This window comes from Rhopalosiphum maidis, chromosome 3 (assembly GCF_003676215.2).
Source record: "Rhopalosiphum maidis isolate BTI-1 chromosome 3, ASM367621v3, whole genome shotgun sequence".
Lineage (NCBI taxonomy): Eukaryota > Metazoa > Arthropoda > Insecta > Hemiptera > Aphididae > Rhopalosiphum > Rhopalosiphum maidis.
This window is the reverse complement of record NC_040879.1, coordinates 38,482,906-38,507,072: the sequence shown is the minus strand read 5'-3', so window position 1 is coordinate 38,507,072 and position 24,167 is coordinate 38,482,906. Positions and strand designations below refer to the sequence as shown.

The 24,167-nt window shown below is 27.0% G+C and overlaps 1 protein-coding gene across 1 annotated transcript; it reads right to left on the bottom strand.

The window, feature by feature from the left end:
* Positions 1 to 537: 537 nt before the first annotated feature.
* Positions 538 to 8,594, bottom strand: LOC113558004. Its single transcript, XM_026963537.1, has 2 exons — positions 8,435 to 8,594; positions 538 to 1,478 (listed from the first exon to the last, which is right to left on the bottom strand). Exons 1-2 carry the CDS (start codon positions 8,516 to 8,518, stop codon positions 744 to 746), a joined length of 819 nt encoding a protein of 272 aa, XP_026819338.1. The 5' UTR covers positions 8,519 to 8,594; the 3' UTR covers positions 538 to 743.
* Between the last annotated feature and the right edge of the window lie 15,573 nt (positions 8,595 to 24,167).

The window sequence follows — 24,167 nt, the reverse complement described above, 5'->3', positions numbered from 1 at the left end:
CGTACTTTATGATACATAATATATTATATACATTTTTGAAGTGCTTATTGTTTTTTTTTTTAAATTTACAATACTTAAAATAATTATCAGACATTTTTTGTTTGTTTAATAAATACATTGAGGTGTTTTATTTTTTATAATTGGTCCTTAAAAATATTGATCAATGAATGAATACCTTAAATCTTAATCTATCTCTGACCTTTCCGATAGCAATATCATTAAATACTGAAACAATTACTGTAATACCATTATTTTTATACAGCATAACATTGTAATATTTATATTTAGCATATGCACTATACAGTGTAATAATACATAGACATTTTTCTTATTTGTATAAATTTATTTTATTCAGATTCAAGGTAGTGGTGTTGTCGTATATAATGTACGAGTTATTTTTCATTAGATATGTGGCTAACTAAATATTCTTTTATTTGAATATACAATTAAATTATAATCATAACATAACGTAAATATTATAAACATCAAAATGTCGAAGTATTTTCTGATAATAATATACATTGCTGATTTTCCAATGAGGTTAAAAAAATATTTAACATTTTTTTTTTTAAAATTATTACCATTTAAATTAATTTTAATTACCGTATAGTATAATAATTACAAACACATGAAAATATAATATTTAAAATTAGTCAACTATCAATTAACATCAAAATTTTCTTTAAGATTTTCAAAATTAAAAATATTTGAATTGTAATTACAAATAATAGTAAGAATGATTATTATTTCAATTTGGGTACCTTCCCAATTGCGTCAGTTGCTCCTCCTAATTTCGAACTAGCATCCATTGCAGCTACAATCGCTGGTCCTCCAGGTACTAAAAGGCTGATTCCAGTTTTTACAAGGTTTTTGGCAGTGTCACTTTGCAATGCATTTTTGGCCATTTTTGAATAGCCTACCGAGTCATCGTCTTTATCATCTTCTTTTTTGTTATCGTTAGAAACGTCATATAGTGGTGAAAGTAGATCAGTCGGAAGCGTCGGTAACGATGAGACCATTCCAGACGAACCTTTTTCATTATTATTACCACCATTTTCATCATTATTTGCATCATCTATTGCATCATCTTCTAAATCACTATCTTCATCATTATTTGGATCATCATCAGGATTTTCTAAGTCACCCATATTACCCATGGAATCGTCGAAATCTTTAAAACCTCTTCCAAACCCAAGTAAAGCTTTCGCCATCGAAGCATATTGCATTCCAGATTTAATAAGACTAACCGGTGACAATTTACTCAAGTAATACTTCCATCGAGGCATGACTTTATAACCCTCTCTGTCCTTTCCTCTTTGTCTTCTTAGGTCATTTTTATATCCACCTGGCTGTCCTCTTACCACGTATGAACCTTTCGAATAAGAGTAGTAAATCCTATTCGGCAAAGTACCAAATATTATATATGTTAAGCGTTCAGAAGGCGTAAGTACTTGACTTAATGTCGATTGATAGTATCCCTGAAAATATAGATAATTCACTTTGCAATTGTTATATTGAATAATAATAAAAAAAAAACCACAAATTTAGACTTAGGTAATATGAAACTATTTATATGATTCAAGGGATAAGAATGAAATTAAATGAAAAATCATACAAATCGTTAATTTAAGGTGTGAATGGTCGGGGTAAGATAATTCACGATATTATTTATGGCGTAACCATAATCGATTTTATTCTATATCATTACCATATCTATAATAAGTTGTAATCAAACGTATCACTCTTGTATTTATCTACTGTTAAATTGTATAAATACCTATACAGCGTGCATAAGTTCAGCAGCCAGATCTTACATTGCCACCATAGTTCGTACAGTGTTATGCCACTTTCAGGATTAATGGCCCGCGTGCAATAGGGGTGGGTGTTTGAACTTCCACTTCGTTGTTGTTTTATCATTTAAGTCATTAACAGCTATAGATCATATCAAGTTAAAAGGAATTTTACTACTGAATTACGAGTATAATGTATGATCGAAAAACTATAACTAATATCCAGTTCTAATAAATACTTTCAAAATTAATATAAATATAATACTATTTTTTATCCTATAGCTCCCTTCATGAAGAAATCCTGCGCATAAGTTGGATGGGCATTATAATATATTTTACGTTTGTTCTAATGTAATTAATATATTAACTGCATATTATTCGGACGGTACCAGCAAAGTGTACGAAATCAAGGATCTGATAAACGTATAGAAACGAATATTTGCATATCCAATAACATATTTCATAATCATAATTTATTAGCGTTGCGGACGCGGAGCGTTTTCAAGAAATACGTTCTGAGCACAACTAGGTGTGCTCTTCATAAAAAAACAAATTTGGTTTAATACTATACTAGCCTATTAATAACGTCAACAGCAATAATAAGTAAAACAACCATTGAACGTCTCACGGACACCTAACATCAACGGTACCGTTAACTTACAAATCTTATAATATTACATTTATATTTCAGTAAAATATTGATGTTACGTCGTAAAATAATAACAACTATTATTTAATGTTCTAAATATTTTCCTAGTATCTTACCATTAATAAATGTAAGATGCCGTGTAGACATCATTTAATATAAATGTACAACCATAATTAAACATTACAGAATTGTATGCAGATAGAAAATTTAATATTTTATCCTGGAAAACCTCGTGTTAGCAAAATGTAATCAATGGGCCTCAAACGGAAAAAATGACGTTCTGTAATAATGGTTTTAAAAAACACAAAAAATGCATTAGAAACTAGTAAAATATTAGAAATTTTATAAAAGCATAATAATAAAGAGTGATATTAATTTCAATCGTTATAATTTATTATTTTTATTGAATTTATTAAAGCAGATTCTCTAAAAAAAATTGTTTTCTTCTAGTCCATGAGCATTTTATGGCATACTGATTGATAGTAAACAATTAGAGTGGGATTTAACTCTAAAACTGTTATTTTTTTAAATTTTCCTCAACGATGGTTTTAATACTAATAAAATATTTTTTTTTATAGAGATATTATTTATTAAAATATTGTACATTTCTACACAAGAAAACCAAACTATGTTTTTGTTAAAATATAAGTTTTTATGAGATATATTATAAACTCAAAGCTATTACGAATAATATTATTAAATTATAACAAATTACATTTTTTTTCATTATTTAAATAAATAATTTTGTGAAATTTATATAAAATAATTATTGTTTTTATGTATGTTTCAGTGATTCAGTATAGAAGAAGTTATGAGAAATCTTGTATTCAATTTTCAAAATGTAGAAATAAAAAAAAATATTTTTATGAATTTAAATGCGAAACTAACAATTTTTTATAAAATGTCCAAGCATTTTTATCCGGTGAATAATTTTGAATTGACACTATAGATAAAAAGCAAAAAAGTTGAAAATTTCTAATACCTATAAATAGTCAAAATATTTTGAAAATTTGGTCGTAAATAGAAAACTATAATATAACATTTGGTGGAAATTTCAAGTACCTACGGTTATCAGTTTTTCAATTACTATGTAAATTGATTTCGTTAAAAATTTTATTAGAGTAAGAATTTACGATTTTCTCGATTATAAAAACAGTATCAGAAACCACTATCCTATTTTTTTGAAAATTGAAGCATTTGGTGATGACAGACAGAAAAAAATACATGTACAAATAGTTGTAAAATAAATAAGTATAACTTCGCTTGAAATCTAAAAATGTACTGATTTAGAATTGAGTTTTGAGCCTTTTGCAAATGTGTGCTCATTAATGGAAACTCTGACCATTTACAAAATGACGTACTAGTATTTTCTTTAATAGGATCGGTCAACCAACTACACGGAATCGCACTATAATCATCGAACCTAACCTAACTTAGATAATACAGACACAAACCAAAACGTATGTTGGAAACAAAGGAAATAAAGTTTATTATGAGTAATAATAGATCTAAAAAATACGCATACGAGATAGGTACATCGACATATTATTATGCCTAGTGATCCGCATGACAATCGTTATTTCGAAAACTAATAAACGTAAATCATGTAAAATAAATATTTTCATAAACGTTAGCGTTTTCTAAAATAACGAGTGCCTTGCGTTAAATGAATTATATCTAATAATATAATATTAATATAGTTAGGTATTTGATAATTAATAGAATTATGAATATAAAATTGCTATAGTTAAATTTTAAGTCATTATGCATGTCTGGCGTTTGTTTACATATACTTACGAAGTTATAATACGATTTTCCGCCAGAAGTCTATACTCTATAGTAAATACGATTTTGAAATGTATTATTTCACAAACATTTTTTAAACTTTTTTCGGTCATCGTATATACTATTAGTATAAAAGTTTAACAATAATATCGAACAACGACAAAATCAAAAACAATATTCAACGCACATACGGTTAGGACGAAAACCATTTACAAAAGTTATTGTATGTGTGTCTATTGCAGTGAAGAGTGAATAATAATGTTAATATTTTTTTTGTTTTCAGTTAGTTATACACGGTGGGAGTATTAACCAACTGAAGCAGTTGTTGTAGTGTCGGCCGTAGAATAAATATAAAATATAAAAGCCCACTATAATATGTAATTTATTTATATATTATTATTAGAAATATAAATCGTTTCCGTAAAATTACATTGTTGTTGTAATAATATTATAGAAAGTTTAAATACCCTTTTTTTGGGGTCCACTAGCCAGAACTATAGGAATACGTATTTTTGGGAACTCGATCAATGTACGTAATATTACATTCGTATAACAACAAAAAAAAAAAAAAAATAGATTTTCTACAGTGAAAATTTCGATTTTAAAGAAACGCACAAGAGTGATACGGGCCATGGACTTATCATGGTTGTTACGTCGTGTATTGAGTGTTTCAATATAATATGTCACACAGTGAATAACGGAAAATTAAACGGTTCCAATAGTTATATAGATTTTTCGTTTTGTAAAACGTGCAACGAAATGTTTCAACCTGTGCGACTGTCTCGGTTATTTTATTATGATCAGCCGACAGCACGAGACGTATGCCAATGTGTAGCCCTCAAATACGGTTGTTGTCGTCGGCCGCTGAAAATTTGAATCTGTTTAAGGCTCCGAATATGTATTACCTATTATTATTGTCTGCTATTCGTATAAAACAGTACGGGAATAAAAAGTAGAACGTTTTGAAATTTGGAACTTTTTTCGCGTTGGTCGTTACCGTAGTGCGGTACACATTGCACTTCGTCTATATATATATTGGACTCTTATACCATTGGACGATATCTCTTGTAATGGCGTGTTGTCGATCGCCGACGTGGCTATGAAGAAATCAATCGGTTACAAGCCGTGGCCGCACTACCACAGTGTTCCGTTCCGTGTAAAACGTTTTCAGTGTTTATTACTTTATTAGACAACAATGTAACACACACACACACACACACATATATATATATATATATTATATAGGTCAAACAAAAACCCCCTCCCTACAGTTGCCTGCTGGCAATTAAAAAAAAAAAAAAAAAAATACGTCAATCAGCTTTATTTTATAAAACGTACCATTTATGAATATTTTATGCGTTTTGTAAATACGTTGTCAATATTATTATGTTTAGACAACACTTTCTGTGAAATCACATATTTATTTTATTTTTATATCAATACAACGGTTGACGGTTCAAACATCTATTCAGAAGTAAATCGTACAACACAAAAAGTGTGCGTACAAAAGTACGATAAATCATTGGCAGTGTAATATTGAAATTTCAGTTTTTTATGAATTCAAATGATCAGTATTATTTTTATAAGCCTAATGGCAACAATCGGTAACATTATACACCTGTTTAATCGTATTCATCTAAACCAATATAGTATTATTATTATCAAAATCGATAGTGATATACGTGTACGGTTAAAATGTTTGTTGTACTTACAATTTTTATGATAATTGTTACGTTTTTAGTATATCCTTTTAATCTTAACAGCTTGACTATATTATGTATCGTAAAATCTTACATGGGTCAAAATACCCAGTTAAAATACAATGTTACAAACGGCGAAGGGCATACGTCAATGGTATTTCATATAATAATATGTAACTAACCATGTTCAAGTTAAAAATTGAAAATAATTACGGGTATAAACCAGCCTAATATAACGATATGCTTATTGTAGAGGAATAAGTTATAGTCTGCATTTGAATCACTCTAAAAATGTTTGAAGAGCACAAGAAACAATAACAACAGGTATTAAATAAATATTACTCAAAATATTTTGAAACTATCGTAAGATCCAATCGGTAAAACAAAGAATATGTAACATAATAGTTTATATTATTAAGGTAAATATAATTAATTATGTTTCACGTTTTATTAATTATTAATTTAGATGACATTTTATCACTTGTTACTATAGAAATTTTAATTCGTAGACGATGTGAATAGTATGCGTCCTATACATCGTAGACAAAAAAAAAAAATAGAATGTAAAAAATATTGTATTAAGAAATTATTTGAACGTATCGAGCTCAAAAGAATCGATTCGTCGACAGTTCGTCATATTATCCTTTAGATTTAATAGTAATAATACATAATAACAGGTTATTATAACCTCGTTATTAATGGTAATATAATTGTATTTTAATGATTTATAATAATCCAAAATATAACAATAATAATATTTAAATTTAGAATTGACTGAAGTACCCAAAATAAGTGAAATCTAATTAAACGCAAAACAAGAAACTCTCCTAAAATGTGTTTAGTTTGCTTTTATAATTTAGTAATAAATACAAGTAAATATACTTCACGATAATTAAATGTAGTATAATATTCGCACTACAGATGAGATATTAGAATAAGATATTTTAAAAAATTCCTATGTAAATAACCTAATAAAATGTATCGTTTATTGATTCTTATTATAATTTTATAACACTAACATCATCAATATTAATTACTTAAGCATAAGCAATTGAAGATATTTGAAATCTTAAAAGTGTTTATTGAATTTATTATTTAAATGAAAATTACAAATTTAAACGTTGAAAATTAAAATGTTTACTATTAAAAATATTATTTGTCATTTTTGAGCGGGCAGTAAAAAAAATAATTTTTCATCTACATTAATATCAATATAAATAATAGACTCATGATATATTTTAAGTCTAAAATACAGTTGATATTATATAGTATATTAAAATAAAATAAATTATTTTACTTTACCATTTTTTTTTCAGTTTAATAGAATCGATATGAAACACCAGGAAAAAGGAACTCTGAGGTTGTATTACAATTTATTTGTAACTAAATATTATAGCAAATGCTGATGACGGGTAAAAATAAAAAGCTATTATTTAAAAAAATTTAAGGTCTGTAAATGCGTTAAAACTTACAACAAAACAAGAACTGATTGCCCATCGAAGTAATTTAATTTTTTTTTAAAATTTCTCACCATGAGAATTTAGTACCTACCTATTCTATACTTCTTTCGGCCAAAAAGCTCGGACTTATCTTTGTATAAATGAGAAAATATAGTACACTCGGGATTAAGTTCAAACACTGTACTGTCCAAGTGCACACACAAGCAAACTTCGAACCGATTACTTGAAATAAAAAACTTTCGCTACAATTCTCTGAGTTGTTTTTCGTTTACTTTTACAAAAACGAGCACATATCTGTACGTATCTAGAACTACTAGAAGTGTTGTGAAAAGGAATAAAATTCATTTTACTAAAAGTAAAAGTTATTTACAAAGTTTTCGTTCAGAATTTTCTTTATAAGGTTCATATTAAACGAAAATATATTATTTTTTATTATTTCAGATAAGCGTTCATAATAAACGATTTTTATAATATAATATTCTGTAGGTTAGGTTATCGAATAATATAGTTTCGCAAACGTTAGTACTTTTTGAGAGAATTAGTGCTTTTTTTTAATTTAATATCTTTTGAACACGTAATTAATAATTATTGACCAATATAACATAAATTATATTGTTAATATGATATAAACTCACTATTTATTTTCTCTCTGATCAATAATAAGTATCATACCAAATTTTTTTTCGGTGCAGAATTAATCTTGTGTTTTTAGCTTTATTACAATAGTGAATATAACTAAAAGTTAAAAAAATATTTGTATTCGTACGTAAATTTCGATGTTTATCTTGATATAAGAACATTTTTAAATTGCGATATTTTACACATAAACACTTAAATAAAACTAAAATATATTTAAACTAAAAAACAAAAAACCGACATACACATATAATTCTTTTAAATTTAAGTTTGATAATATGTTAATTAACTATAATAATATAGCTTTCAACACAATATTGGTTCTGTTGAACGTTAGTTGGTGTGTCACACGTGTATCAGAGAGAAGATACAAATACCTTGACGAGTTTTTCTTAAGACTTTTTCGATACTTACTGAAGAATTTCCTTGCGACGAGGGCAGATTGAAAATTATCACATTAAAACTTAATAAAAAAAAGAAACTCAAAAATAAAGTCATATTTTCTGTTTTTTCTGTTTTTTTTTTTTTTTTGAACCTTAAAGTGCAGTATAGTTTATTACAATTAATCACAATAAAGGTTCATGTCGATTTACCAACCACGAAAACATCTGCCTTGACGGCATTTATGAATTGTATAAACAATGATGCTTTGACATCTGTCCACCGGTCTAGTAATATTTTATGAGTTACGTGTTTAAATTGCGCATTGAATAACATACGATACGCGTAACAATGTGACACATCGTATATTAAGATAAATATTCAATCAGATTTTACACAATGGAAGAAAAAACTGTTTGTATGTAATCGATTTGAATTAGATATCGAGTTTATTAGTTTTTAATTGAGCTAGTCAACATCGAGTTATCTATAGTGATGTTAAATTTCTTTTCAACTTTAATCTAAATTATATTTGTGTTAAAAAAAAAAATAGAAGTAAATTTTTAAATTTAGAAATAAATGGTATTAGTTTTAATTTATTTTTAAGTAATCTATGTCAACTTAATATAATATTAAAACTAAATAGATGTAAACTAAAACTATAATTAAAAGGTTTTTGTGATGAAATTTGTTCTGGAATAATTGTCCACTAACATCTGCAGTAACATTACCATAATAACATTACGTATTACGTAAAACACATATTTTAATTAAACTGGCGAAGCGTGTACACTGTACAAATCAATTTCTGTAATATTTTTAGCTGGAACATAATCGATATAATATATACGTACCATTGGATATTCCGGCCAATGAATATAAAATAGAATTATTAGATTTTAAAAGGCAATATTTAATGGCGTTATTTGCTACAAAATGTAGTAAGTTATAAAATTGACTAACCTAACTATTAAGTTAGGATAGGTATTCTGGTGTTAATCAGATCAATATTTTCATCATATTATGATGATTGGTAGGAAGTATATAAGTATAAAATATAGCCCATGGGGCGGTTACCTATCTTTCTGTATTCATTATTAATTATAATTTTTAGATTCTGAGAGGAGCCACGAATAAATTGATTTAATAACGATGTGTGTTATTTTCTGTCTTTTATTACCTCTTTGAGTAGTTAAGTTTTTTGGATTTTAAACTTTGGAGGGGGTTTTTTAAAACACTAAAAATATCTTGTCAAAATATTGAAAATTTGCAAATTATTTAATTGTTCAAAATTTAATTTTTAATATTCATACCAAGATAAGGTTTGAAAATTTAATGCAATGTTTCATACAAAAATTGCTCTCAAGAATTATAAAAAAAAGTTGAGGGTAATTCAAAAAATATTTTTATGAGCATTTGAATTTTAAATTTTAATGAAATATGAAAAATGGATTTCATGGCATGGATTGCCATGAAAATAACGATTTTAATTATTTGTTGAAGACCATAAATATTAATCATAGAGACTTAAAACATTCAAGTTAGTTATAATTATTTGTACTCAATAAAATTTAAAACATATTCAGACTTATTTTAAGATTTTTAAAAAGCATTTGAAATTTTTTTTTTCTTAAGTTTTAATTTATAGTACCTAATATTGTACGTATTTTATCCAATATTTTTCACATCTATAATGGTTAATGAAAACACTACAACTTTTGAATTGAATACATCAATTACATTTTTACATAATCTAAAGTTGAATATACTTTTCTTAAAAATGTTATGTATAAAAATCAAATACTGAACGATATTTTCACTTAATTAAGCAATTATTACAAGTTTATGTTGGTAACAGCCAAAAAACGACATGAAGAGTACCCTATAAAATTACAGGTGTTCTACTTATTATTAACATTACATTATTATTTATAGAAATATTATTTAAATTTTTATGTTCTTATATTGTTTAGAATTGTATTCTGTTTCAAGTCATGAAATTTAAAGGACAGGTTTCCATTTAAAAATCGAAATCTGATAATAGTGGGCTCAACAGACATCGCCTCAGTTTCCCTGTTTTTTGTTTGTAAGATAATTTGTTTCGCAAGACGAATTCTGTGATTTGATAATTGAGTGCTCTTTTGACACACGTGAATGTTATGTATAATATAGATAGAGATAAATATATATTATAATATTTTAATGATTTATATGTTTACGTTGTTTGAAAAGTCCAAGACATTGAAACGCGGAGATCATTACACAATAGTATTATAGGTACTCGAATAATAAAAAAATATTTTATTTTATCTCGCATTGTACGTATTATATTGTATACTAGGTATAACCAAATCGTGTTTTAAAGGTTTTACTTAACGGCGAATTGTGATTGGTATTCTTCGAAACTACTGCTATTACGGAACAAGCATGACCTTCCATTGTTCGTCATTTTGATTTATAATTGATTAAAAATATCGGTTTCTATATACTTATTTATAGAAACTTTTATTGTACTTACACATTTTATTGAACTTTTGATTTCGAAATTTCAATCTTTACTTGTCTAACGTATTGTTGAAAGATAACACATATTGATAAAAATATTAACAAACAATATTTGAAGTTGATTTAAAGTACACTTGTTATATTATTTATTAATTTATATAACATAATTAATATTTGTATTTTCTTTACAGAACAAAAACAAAAGTGATAATCGGTCAACAAGGAAACTCGTTTTAGTGATTTTAATATATGTATTGCCAAAGGTGAAGGCATTTACCTGTGCGTCGTTGTCTTTGTAACCTCAATAGAATTATCGAAAAACTATGTTTCGAATTTTAAGATCAATTTATTTTTCATTATTTTTATTGCCGCGTATAGTTATTACTACATAGTCTGTGAGATTTTTATTGAAAATTTGTAGGTATATTATTTTTTATTGTGTTTATTGTTCTTCAATATTAGTATTTCTCTTTAATACTCCGTATTGCATTTGAATAGCTCATAAGTCATTAGCAAATTACAGCCGAAAGCATAAACAAATATTTACCGAATTTTAGAATATTATAGTTTTCAAACAATTCTAAAGTGCCTTCGTTTATTTTCAAAAACAAGTTTAGGCTAATTTTAATGTTATTAAATATTATTATTATTATTCATATTCGTAATCACATTATACTTTTATTATACTTATCGAATTTAAATTATTGGGCGATGATTTACACGTAAATTACAGAAATAATATACCTACTGTACACAATATCTTTATAAATTGTAATTTTTTTTTAAAAAAATTATATCAATATATATAAGAACAATAATAAGTTATGTGTTGGTGATTCATTTTATTACTAAGCTATTTAGATCTATTGTAGGCAGCGCCAGATAGGCTATAGGCACCAGTTTGCTGAGTTTTATGATTTCTAACATTTGATTACAGTTTCAGATACTGTACAATTTAAAATTCAATTAAATTACATTTTCTATTAATGTTTGTATTAGTTTATCGTTATCATAGTTTATCATACTTTATGATTTTATAATATTATATTTAAATCATATTTTATAATTCATAAAAATAAAATTACGATCAAACAAGTATAACCGGCCTATCGAAGTGTTTTCTGTGACTCGTCAGCATGGTAGGTTAGGTTAACCTAACCAATATAGAAAATCTTTGCAAATTGAAAATTGTAATAATAATCAATAAATATTATGTTATAATTAAATACAAATCTTGTGTAATAAAAACATAATTTAAAATAACAAATAATTTCGAAACTTTACTATGGGCTATGAATTATTTTTGCATTAAAATAAGTGTCCGTGTATATCTGTTATGCCGATGTCCGTATATTAATAATTAGTAACTTGCAAATTCTAAAAATATTTTATAAAAATGAAAAACTGTAGAACATTTTTAATTTAAAAACTCCGATTTAAACTGAAATAAGTAATTATATAAATTAATTTATTAGCACCAATATTGTATCCGTAACTATATATATATATATAGTGTGTGTGTGTGTGTGTGTGTATGCCTAATTTGTATGAGTGAAAAGAAAAAAAATACTTTACTATAAAGTTCCATTTTATCATCATTCACTCGTATGAACGAGTGATAAAACTTAGTGATAAAAACAAAAAATAAACTTTAGTGGTTGATAATAATGTTAAGATAGAAAAAGGGATCAGCAGTTGGGCCATCAAAAGGTCAAAAGCCCAGCAGACTACCGATTATACTGGTACACATTGGGTACCAGAGCGAGAGCATTATTCGTTTTTCAATCCCTTTTCAATTCATCAAACATTTGAGTTTTTCAGTATTTTAACGTCCAATGCATTTTTCTTTGCTTACAAGATCGTATACAAAGCGCGTGGTCGTCTTACTAAAGATCATTATTATGTATGCTATACATATTCTTAAAAAAAACGTTTCAGAAATTATTTATAATAGTTTTGCTTGGGTATCGAAATCAATGGTAATTTTTTAATACTTAATATAAATAAAAGTTATAATATTTTAAATCTGATGATAATATTCAAGATTTAAACAGTTTATAGAATAACTATATTATGTGAAAAACGATTAACTTACTATTTTTATTGCATGGGACATGACGTGTTGACCGATAAGCCTACTGACGTGAGATTTCATTTACTCCACCAGACCTTTTTTTATTAGAAGAACAGCCAAAAGGTCCATCGATTCCGCTACATAGGACAGTAGTTCCATCGATTCCGTCAATTTTAAGTTATAAGTTGTAAGTTTAAGTGACTCGATTTTTCAGGTTAAGAATATTAAGATACTATTTTAATATAAAAAAAAACAGCTATTCGAATCAAACAGATATGAGTAAAATATAAACTTCTAAAAAAATAAATTGTAAATCACCATCTTATACAATATTATTATTTATTAAGTATATTAATAATTGTATTTTCATTCTATTATTTATATAATCGGTATCTGATTTATTATTTTGTAGATTAGAAATATATTGTTTTTTTTTAAAAATTATTATATTATAATAATATATTATATTTTGTTTTACCGTGTCTATTTAAATTTATTTGTTTAATCGAGTGATAATTTTCAAAAATATAATCTTATATTTTTGAATTTCGATATTACATATTTATATAATTAGCTGAATGTAATTTGCGTAGTATAAATTAAAAATTAATTATATTTTTATTGATTTATATCTAAAAAAAAAATGTAGTGTTAAATAATTAAATCAGATGTTGATTAATTTTAAAATTAAGAAGTAACTGAGATGACCTAAAGTAAAAATTAGTAGATGGTTAAATCTATATGTCTTATTTTTTTCTGGTACCTTTGTGTTGCAAAACACAACTTTTTGATATATTATATACTATAAATATTTTAGTGATGAATAGCCAATATTTTGTGTTATTTAGAAACATTTAAATGCATGTTTTATTTTTCCAGAAATTGAAAATTAAAAATTAAATTCCGATTTTTATTAAAATTAAGATTTCAAAGAGACTATAAAACAAATTTATAGTCACCTAACCACAATAATTTTGTCAAGTAATTTTGTATACTATTAGAAAACATGTTGGTCCACGAACCTCGATAAAGGGCCTAAATAAATATTCTGATAGACTGTCTTAATTCAGAATCGTTTATACGAACAACGATATATCATTGAATTCAAATTTAATATATCTACAACAGTGACCCGCTAGAGTACTAGACACTTAATGTTCAGCAGAGTAGTGCCCACTTATCCACTTTTTTAAATTGAAGATTTATTGACAATTGGTTTAAATTATCAAATGAATCACAAAAAGTTGAGGTATACAATTATTTTATTGTGTGTTAATAATTTTGAGATTATTTCTGACATATGTATTAGTATTAATAGACAATAGTATTTAAAGAATTGCAGAATATACAGTTTTGATTTCAATTGAATACTGATGAATGTTTATAAACGGATTTTTATATTCGTAGAAAATATTGTTAATAAAAAAGATAATATTCACAGAATATAATTGCAATATTTAAAAAAAAAAAAAAAGATAAAATAGATCTATGTAATAATTTGGTACGCGAAGTTGGTTTGTAGTAGGTGTTTAATCGTTTATGTGTATATAGGTACCTAACAGGTTTTAAAATGTTTAATTAAAGGGTGTTTCTGAAAATAATTTCCAAACATCGATAAGAAACATTACAGACGATGTTTCACACGGGAAATGAAACCGTATGTTATTCAATATAATATAATATAGTGTAGTTATTACTATAGTAGTTACCATTGCTTTAATTTTATTAATATTATAAATGCTAAAAGCTAAAATTTATTTTTCGTGTACATAAAATATCTAAGGACTATATTTTAAACAAAAACCAATTATAATATTAGTACAGACGTAGTAGACGGTAGATAAGATATGAACAAAATAAATAAAATGTGTTTATCGGTAATCAATAAAAAATGGGTTTTTTTTTTTTTAATCATTCATATAATGATTTTAATTAGTACGGTATATTTTGAACAGAACAAACATCCTATTTTGTATACTCACTTAAGTGTTTCAAATTAAAAGTAAAAATTAAAATGAGATTTAAAAAAAAAAGATAATATATGATTATAATTAAATTCATTAGATATTGTTTTTATAAATACTGACCTTGTAGCATATTATTAACTAAAAGAATATTGATGGTTAAAATTTTTATGTTTATGAATACAATTAATAATCGTAACTTTTCTTCGATAGAATCCACTGTTATAGTTGCTATGTTGCTATGCCCATGGAATGGCGCAATATATTGAATTTTAAATCAGGTTTAGTGATGATTTTGATCAAATTTTTACTTATATAACATATAGTTATTATTAATTTATAACATTTATATTGTGTTAAGCTTATTAAAGTAAGATGTGTCAACCATATTTTTATTTATATTATATAACTTACATTTTGCCGCATGCGAATAAAAACTTTAAATATTTTAAGAAGATTCTACAAACCATTTTTTTTTTTTTTTTGAAAACTATAGACTTATTTATATTATTGATTTAAGCTTTATTCCGACAATAATTTTTAAAACAGTTTTATTTTATTGTTAAATAATTTTAGAACCCTTTGAGTCCCATTTTTAGTTTATTGTTCTTAAAAAGAAAAAAAATCTCGTATTTTTAAAAATTTCAATGAAAAAAATAGAGTTTTTTTTTTTTCATAACTCTAATTCAAAGATTCAGATTCATTATTATGAACTTGATAGTAAATTCAAATATTATGTTTTAGAAATTATTATCGGAGTAAAAGTCAAATCTATACGTTAGAATGCGTATTAAAGGTACATTATGCTCCAAGAAACGGTAGGTAGAATCCCTTTAAAGTTCATAATGTTTTTACTTTACTAAAGTTTAGAAAATGTTATTTCGAATATGTTGTAGGCTACTACTAGTTTTTTGCGTACCTTTAAGTAATACATATCAAAATTACTTAAAACAGAAATATGTTAATTTAATTAATTTACTATATAATATACAAGTAATTAATATATGATATTTGATATATGCATTTATGCATATTAAAATACCTCGATATCGGTTTTTTTTTTTATGTTTTTACAGCATTTAGATAAAGTTAATCAACTATTGTAGCAAGGTTATGTTATTTTCTCCGGCTTATAACGCTTTACAATTCACTTGTATTACATATTAATAATTAATACACACAAGTGTAATAACACTATATGATTTATATATATTTTTCTATTTAATATGAAATACATAACATAAAATATTGATCATTGTTTGGTTTTTGGCCTTGGTAGATTGATAAAACGATACCTACATTATAGGTGCATGTCCGATACAGTTATATTTGTTTTGCATTAATTATAAATTAACCAAACACCGATTAATTAAAGATAAAAAATATGTTTGAATAACGGGTTTTTCTATGAATATTATCTATATATTTTTCAATGTTACAACAAGCTGATAAAAATATATAATATTATGTAGAATTGTAGGAACACTTTTTTTATCCGCCAAAAGTAAGCATAACATTTTTTTTTTATATTTTTGAACATGCTTTAAAGAATTCACATAGAATATTCGTTTTTAATACTACATCGGTGTTTTATTTATTCTTAATAATATTATTCTTTGTAAAAAAAAAAAATCAGGCAAATAGGATATATTTTTTTATATAAATACCTTTGAAAATTGAATTAGTAAATTTCTTATGGTGATGAATACAAGAACAAATGTCGGACATTTTATTGGTCTTATTATTGAATCATATATAATCGCATAAACATAATAAATTAGTTATTCGACATTCATATTTTATTTTGATCAATCAAAAATCGAGTAATCACTTCGGACTATGAAAATGGATTTAAGGGCTTTGGAAGCGGTGACTTTCTGTCTTTATCTAATACACGTGGAACATAGCTATACGCCTGACAAAAATTAAGGTATTTCTAGTTGTTCGACTTAAAATATGTAAAGATGTTTTACTTGGTATACAATTTTACTGTGCAGCGGTCGAAGCACTTTTTCGATTGTTTTATTATTTAAAATAAATATTTTGATGAGAATAAGTATTTTAAATTTTATAAATTTGTCAATTTTTATTATTAAGTATATTATAAACATATTTCGACCGATGCAAAGTAAACTTGTATACCAATTCAATCATCTTTACATATTTTAAATCGAACAACTAAAAGTACTTTAATTTTTGTCACGCTCGTATAGCTATTTTTCTATGTTCCACGTGTGTAAGACAAAGACAGAAAATCACCGTTTCCAATCCCCTTAAACACGATATATTCTCATGAGTCATTACATATTATATTATTATATATTAGGTTAACTCAATTTTTTCATTTCGTTTTGTTAACTATAAACTATTAGCGATTAATGATAACAGTTAAACACAATTTGACTTTAAATAATAAATAAATAATACTTATTACTGTTATAAGAGCAACTCATATTATCGTAAATGATATTTTATTCATTTTTCCGAGGTTGATGTCATTTTATTATTAAATACCTATAAACTAAATAAGTAAAATCAATTTTTGTTGATCATCATTTTTATAATATTGTTTTTATTTAAAGCGTCTTAAATTATGATCACCAGATATAGTTATTATATAACTTATCAATTATTAATATCGAAAAAATTGCATTATTACTTCAATAGAAGTATTATAACACGTAAAGTAAAACTACAATATAAAACAATATTTTCCAATTTGTTAAAAAAAAAAAAAAAAAAAAACGCTTAATATGAAATACGAAATAAGAAATAAGAAATAAGAATCGTGACTTTTTGACATGAAGTTTAACATAACAAGTAAATTACAAGAAACCAATAACACTATTCTACGTATTTTATTATTGATTATTGAAGACCTTAAATAATATGATTAGCAACTATCTGCATGTGTAATAGCTTTTTTGTACTATTTTTTTTTTTCGTTTTATTTTATTCAATTATGCGGAATATGATGAATGTATGATACATATTTTTGTAATTCTTTTAAAAGCGATCACAAAAAGCCTTAAGTTATCATTATTAGTATAAATTCGTTTTAGATAAATCTATTTATAAACGTTATTTTATACAACCGTTGCAAATAAACAATTGGCCTGGATCGACGCGCAACAAATAAAACATAATATTTAATAATATGATAGCTGTTCAGCAAAGTACACCGGTCGTCAACATTTTTTACTGTTATTAAATACAGAAGTTAACGGTTTGAATGTATGTTTGTACCAATTGTAGATATAGGCACTGTGCTTAAAATAACTTTTACAGATTCTTATCAACAGAAGCAGATGTGCACAAAGCGGAGTGATGATTCGAATCTTTAAGTTTTACTACGATGGGGTTTTCTTTCGTATTTTTTTTTCTCTCTAAACACTCTGTTGATGGGTTTTTGTACACAAACCCTTTTATAAAGTCATATATGTCAAAAGATTCGGAAGTTTTTTGAGATGAAACATTTAGATAGCCAAAACGTTTTTCTAAAAGAAAACACTAACAATAAATTAAAAATGTTTAAATGTTATTAAAAATGAAATGAACCTATTTGTGATGTTTGCTTTTGTTTTAGAAACGTATAGTATCTAAATCTAATTACGATAAAAGGGATAAAGGAAACATGAAAATTATATATTCATAAATGTTCGTGCTTTTTACAAAATGCCCCGTCCGGGACTTCACTGTTTCGTACAATCTAGTTAATTGTTTTTTTTTTTTTTAACGGAATTTCAAAATAGAATTTTGTATTAGTGTTTGCCTTTATGATTTTTAATTTTCACTTAAAACTATGTATTAAAAATCTGGATGAATCCACTGAGTACATATATCATATTATAGCTTGTATACCTATTACGTATATATTATATAAAATACTTAGAATTTACCGATCACTGCTGCAGGAAAATGTCATAATTTCGGGACTTAACTAACTGATCTCGGTAAATTCTAAGAATATATATGGATTTGATCAAATCTCGAATGATAATATCGTGTAGTTCTAGCTTTTATAAACAGAAAACAATAAATCGTAGGATACCTAAGCAATTTATCATGACAAAAGTCCAAAGTATAAAAATATGTCAATAATGCAAATTACCAAAATCGGTATGATACAATTGAAATTAATATTTGAATTTCGTTCTACGCATTTAATTTCGAGTTATTTTATCAATAAATTTAAATAATATGTTTAAGAAAAAAAATATAGCCAAGTAGTCTGCAGAGAAAAGTTAGTGTTAAATAGGTCACCGGATTGGATATATTAAAATTGAATTCAATAATATATCGTTACATACAAAAAATGATTCAGAGCGAAGATAGCCTGCCATCCTAAAATATTTGTTATTATGTTTATATTAGTATTGTTAATTTTTTTTTAATATTAGTATTATGGTTGGTTGACTTAATTTTACCTGGTAACATTGTATTTATTGTATTATTGATACCTACTTCATTATTACAATACTATATATTTGTATAATTTTTATTATTAGTAACTTTTGAGTGAAAGCTATAAAACGATGCGAACAGGTTCATAGTAGGTACGTAAAAAAAGTAATAGTTTAAAATAAATCGAAATATTTTGAAAATGTCACACAAATAATGTAATTGAATTCCAAGAAAATAATTTAAATTTTAAGTTTATCTGTCTTAAGCTATTTATGTCTAATTTGAACTTTAAATTTGTATAATGTGCTAATAAATCTACTTATGTAAATAAACTACATATAAGGAACCTTATGTTATACATTTTCGAGATTTTCGACCGAGTGAAAAATTATATTTCAATAATTTATAATGGCGAAAAAGCTAAAAGAAATCGAAAACGTCAAACGTGTATCTAAATATTATAAGTACTTTAGTTCATAACGAGAGCTGAATAATTGATAATATACAAATATTCGAAAATCATTTCGCGTATCTATTACGGTTATTCGTCTTAGAATTACAAAAACAAAATCAGAACACAAATGTCAAACTCGTATGTATTATTAGTCTTGAAAATATGTATTTCAATGCCATTAAAGACCCGAGTCGACCATCTCACGTCGGCATAGGTACTCGGGGGGTGGGGGGCGCCCCTAATTCGTTATTCGCCAGAGACAACAATAGTCCGAGCCTAAGATCGAATGAAAATAGTATCGGTGTTACGGTTCCGGCGATGGATTCGGCGATCGGACCGCGCGGACTAGCGGATGGCTGGACCAGCGGGTGGCTGCCAGACAGCGAGAATGATAAAAAAAAAAAAAAAAAAGAAAACGACCTACGATATATACCCGAACGACGAAGAGGCCGTCATGTATTATGTAATAAACATCCTTTGAGCGGAGATCTTTTCGCCGGACCGGCGGCGGCGAGGGAGTAAAGTACCAATGGACGTTAATGTCTGCGGGATGAGATATGGACACGCGGGACCGCCGCCGTCGAAAGGTAAAACGACGGCGAAAAAGGACGCTGTTCGGCCACTCGCGCGCGCACACACTTAAAATGTTCACACACACACACCTTTACCGATGTGCATATGTATATATATATATATACATACACACGGACCTACGCGTCGTCCGACCGTATAATGGCCCCAAAAGTACATACAATAGTTTATACACAGTAAAGTAAACCGAAAGCTCTCATGTGCGTTTGTGCGAGTACATCGTACGAGTGCGATAGTAGTGTGTGTGTGTGTGTGGGCCCATTTCGTTGCACGTGGGAAAACGGACACGTGAACTACAGAACAGCGTTTCCGGTGTTGCGAGCCGACCGCCGAACTCTACTTCCTTCGTCCTTTTATATTACACTCGCACGCGTGCACTTCGCGTAACCGGACAACACACACGGTCACAGGTATATAAGTGTACATAAATAGGTACGAATGCGTTGTATACGAGCGTGGCGATATTTCCTTCAATTAACATCGATCAATCTCACCGCCGAACACGCACGCGTATAACTATAACTGGCAGGTATATATATAACACCTATGTGTATCCACCACTTCTTTTTCCTCTGCACTTTTTCGTTTGAGAGACGACGCGGCGCTTAGTCATCATTGACCGGGTTTTCCGGGCAGTTTCTCACTGTGGAAAATTGGCCGAACGATTAAACGACATACGAGGCAGTACAGAGTCTCCGACCGACCGCGACACTACGCCTACCCCGGCGGATAAGCTACACACGCCGTATAACTATATCTATATCGGAAAATTAATCCGTTCCGATGGTGTCGATATGATTCGCCCTGACCTGTGATAATACATACAGGCGCGTACACAAAAAGTTATCATTATTATTTTTTTTTTTTTGGGGGGGAGGCTCCCATATACGTACCCGATTACCTATACTGTAAGGACGGTTCACCCAGGCATTATTATCAATTCCGCTTTGTACTTTGATTGTATGCGGCTACATGACATTTAAATTTTTGCAAATGTTAAGCGATTATTATTTATTATACATTACCACAATTTTAAATACTTTGATTTTTACGGCGTCGCGAGGTTGCGTTGGGTTAGCCTGTAGTAATGCAAATTTTTTTTTATTTCGAGTGGCACTTTCAATTTTTTACTTGCAGAACATTTCTCAACGGACCGAAAATCGTACGAGTAAAGTACTCAGATTTATAAGATATGTAATCCATATTTGAGTTGTACGTTAATCACAAAATATAGTTTGTAATCATTACTCAGGCAGTTTATACAAATTACGAAACGCATTAATTTAGATATTGACTGTAATTTTCGAATCAATCATTCGATTAGGCAATTGAAAATAATACCATCGCAATCTGCTGAGTATAGTTTTAAAAATTGTAAAAAATAGTAATTTGATTAAATTTTCGAATAAGTTAAAAATAGAATAGGGCTGAGCGTCAATAGTAAATCGTCTTGTATAAAGTGTATTCTGTATTTTATGTATACAAGCGTTAACAAACGATGTAAAAATATACGAATTGGTCACAGGTTTATAGGTTATATTTTAATACGTTCAGCATGATTGTTATCGCATCGGCAAAACCGAACGAGATGAAGGTCACTCATCTGCAAGCAAAATTAATTGATCGTCCAATATCGTCATTTTATTGTGAAATAAAACGAAAATATTGCACGTTTTTTTATGCTGATTTAAGCCATCGAAACAGTATACTCTCGCAGTGGGCACCTATACTATGGTCAAAACAACACATTCGACGAAATGTGTAACGTGAAAATAAAACGAGAGAAATTGTCGGTTAGCGTTTATATGTTTTTAGGGAAATCATGTCGACTTTTCGTGTGAGTTTTCCGGGTATTCACGTGTATTCATTTCATCAGAAATATTAAAACAACACGTTATTTTTAGAATTCAAGCCAAGTAGGTACGTAATACAATATAACATGGGTTAAGCAAACACCAAACGGTTGAAATTTTCAGACATTATTTAGTCAATGATGTTTATCATTATTGAGATGGACAATATTTTTAACCATATTATAATAAAAACAAATTTATCTTTAAGGATAAGGTAAAATTAGACTCGAGTACACGACGATGGTTACCGGACAGAACCCTTAAAATGAGATGCTTAATAATTCCCTATCGGCAGAGTATGTTTGTATACTAATTTTACGCTCCGATGAAATCGGACACTTTTCAATTATTATTGTGAAAACTATTTTTGTATCATCACAGTGTGTTCTAAAGTAATAACGTTACACCATTAGTGGGTACACGTTCTTATGTACTAGTTAACAAATGTATTAATGTATTATTGTTTTAATCTCTAACTTATTGACTGTTGTGTATTAATTTTTTTTTTTTTTATTTAGATCCAACGGCACGACCAAAGAATTATGCATAGATTATACAAGGCAATGGAAAAAAAGGTTGAAAATCGGGTACACAAGGTTTTGAGTGGGTAATTGATATGGATGATTGTTATTTTTATAATACAGAAAAACATTTGATTCCAAAAGTACCTTCTAGATCTAATTTTCTACCAAAACCATCCTCAAAGTTATAAACTGAGCATTTTTATTGTCTTAAAAGATGATAATAAACAACAAATAAAAAAACCCAAATATTTTTATAAAATTAACATGTTCATCCATTATAATTATATGTACAAAATTTCCTTAAATATTAATATTTTTTGATTTAATAAATGTGATTTAAAATTTATAGGCAATTTTATTGATCACGATAATTTTTAATATTACCTTATTTACCTAATAGCTCTTTAACAAATGATAAATATCGAAGAACTTTTCAAAGAATTGAAATTGGAAACGTTTTTGATACGTTGTTGATGGTACATACGATTATTGCGTTCCAGATTGTAAATTAATTAATAATTAATAAACTATTATGTATGTATTCTTCTTTATTGTACGTGTATAAAAATATACTGATACACTATATTTCACCTGACATTTTTAACTAAAATATTGAAATTATGTTCATGTTATTAGGAATCAATAATGAAAATGATAATTAACATCGATTGTCACATTATTATGTTACTTCTAAACATGCAAGTCAAATAAACTCTATAAAATTAATTTTAGCTGAAAATAAATATTATCTACATTTTAAAGCTTTAAATTTAAACTATCCATATATTTAAACATAATAAATATAACTGTGAGCACACGTATATTATGCGCATACTTCTTTTTTTACGGGTTATCGACGTTTAGCCATTTAGTGGACCCTAATTGCTGAGGGTTTTTGTGATAATTGTGTTTGGCACAGTGAGTTTTGTATTAATTATCGAATCTTGCTGCATTTTAATATGACTTAATTATTATGAGTTGAAATTTCTTTGAAAATAATTATTCAACCCCCCCGTGCCGTCTACTATTGGCTAGTATCCAAATGTATAAGAGGGTAAATAATAATAAAAAAAAACCTGACACTGCAATATTATTGAAGTATAATTTATACGGTTTTTACCGTTTTATTCTTTAAGGGTGGCAAAACGAAAAAAAAAAAACATTTCAATAAAATATTTTTTTCTAAAGTGAGGGACAAAATTTCAACGAATTTCGATCAAAAGCGAGCCGCTTTGTACAACAAACAAATCTTATATACGAAAACAACTTTCTTTTTGTACTTTTTATTATACGATAAATGAGTAGAATTAAATACCATTGAATTGAAGCATAATTTTTTTTATACCATTTGAACTTAACCATTATAATAATGTACCAATCGTGAGATTGTTCAATTC